Source organism: Rhagoletis pomonella, unplaced genomic scaffold, assembly GCF_013731165.1.
Source record: "Rhagoletis pomonella isolate Grant_MI unplaced genomic scaffold, Rhpom_1.0 Rhpom_scaffold_00010, whole genome shotgun sequence".
In the NCBI taxonomy this organism is placed as follows: domain Eukaryota; kingdom Metazoa; phylum Arthropoda; class Insecta; order Diptera; family Tephritidae; genus Rhagoletis; species Rhagoletis pomonella.
In genome coordinates this window covers 16,222,165-16,223,823 of record NW_023458564.1, presented here as the reverse complement: position 1 = coordinate 16,223,823, position 1,659 = coordinate 16,222,165, and the positions used below count along the sequence as shown (strand labels likewise).

General features: G+C 34.4%; 1 protein-coding gene across 1 annotated transcript in view; it reads left to right on the top strand.

The window, feature by feature from the left end:
- Positions 1 to 1,224: 1,224 nt before the first annotated feature.
- Positions 1,225 to 1,659, top strand: part of LOC118746514 (protein KIAA0100-like) — a 14,785-nt gene continuing 14,350 nt past the window's right edge. Inside the window, exons 1-2 of the mRNA XM_036480361.1 lie at positions 1,225 to 1,245; positions 1,376 to 1,535. Coding sequence (XP_036336254.1) covers positions 1,225 to 1,245; positions 1,376 to 1,535 — 181 coding nt within the window. The remainder of the gene's footprint in view (positions 1,246 to 1,375; positions 1,536 to 1,659) is intronic.

Sequence of the window (1,659 nt, the reverse complement as noted above, 5' to 3'; positions counted from 1 at the left end):
GCGTTGGTGACGGCGACTACCGCAGTCGGTGGAACTATGAGCTGTATGAGCTTTATTTATTTATTGGAATTAAATATGATATACATACATGCTGTTCATCAAACCTGGCAAATAACCTAGGATATAATTTTAAAACTATTTAGAGGTTTCCCTTAAACTGGAAAAAGCCTTGAAAACTTCGAAAAACTCAAAACATGTATCACTTGATCATGTGTGAATTGCAGCGGAATAGCTGAGCTTGATTGTAGTTGGCTTAACAAATGAAATAGTGGAAAAAAGCAACAAGAATTCACAAGGCGAGCTTAGCACAGTGCGTAGGCAACTGGCCGAGTTAAAGGGGTCGTCGGTTCGAATCCTACTGAAAGAAGTCTGATGAGGAAATGTGGTTATTTCCGAAATATCTATCACTTCTACAATTTTTTCAATTTGTTGTTGCTTTTCACAATAAGTTTTTCATTAAAAACGGCCTCAAGCTCAATAAAAATGGTTGAATATAATTGTATTGTTATAAGGCCATAAAATAACAAAAAAAGCTATTGTACGGACGTTACGTTACGGACATTACTCCTTTTGAAAACATTGCTTTTTTAAAGCGATATTGTTGCATTTTATTAAAAGGTAAAGTGCTTAAAACCAATGCTATTTAGAGCTTTGTTTCAAGAAGTTCAAGAAGGTTCAAATCAGATTTCTCAAATAAATGTGAAGAAATATTAAGTAAGAATATCGAGCACTAACCGCCAAAATAACGTAAGCGCAATTTTTTTTTGATTTTTTTTTTATGCAGATATATTCCAAGAGCATCTAGATACATAACACATGATACAATTTTTTTTACATGGAAAAAAATCCGCAACACCCTCGACAAAAAAAATTCTAAAAAATCAACGGCAATTTTTAGCAACTTGAAACTTGCACTTTATTATACTGAATGGTCTACAAAACTGCATACCCGAAAATTTTCTAAATATTCTAATTAAAAATTTTGAAATTTTGATGACGATTTTTTTAAGTTTGATAAATTTTTTTGCAATTTGTGCAAGCTTTGCAACTTTTGTTATTGTGGTTTCTGATATAGATTGAATTATATTTTAAATGAAAATTATTAAAAATAAATAAATAAACATAATTTGCTAGTAATATCGTTTTGAATTTCGTTGCTAATTAGTTGCACGCATCTGTATATCTTGCCAGTTATACTGCACAACGTTCTATGTCTATTATTACATGTTGGGCTTAAATGGTTCGGTAAGTGTAACTGACAGATTTACAGATACCAACCATAACATTAATAATTGTCAGCGCGCTATGCAGTATGTCCGATTGTATGCTAGGTGTGGTAATCAGTTATTAATTACTTAGTAATAATAAATTTCAGGATAAAGACGATACTGTTATAAATGATTTGCCCGACATTCCGCATCTTGTGGGCAGTGGTCGTAGTGTGGGAGGTGTCGTATCGGAGACGGTGGGCGCCTTGTCCAATGAAAATCCGGGCGAAACTCAACCTGTTCAGCTGCAGCGCATAGTATCACGATGTAAATGTGAATTCTTCTACGTTAGCTACGGTGACACTATCGATCCAAATACTATAACCGAAGTTCCACCGCCACCATCAGAGGAAACTCTATCGCCGTGGGAAAAACAGGATGATCCAGTGGA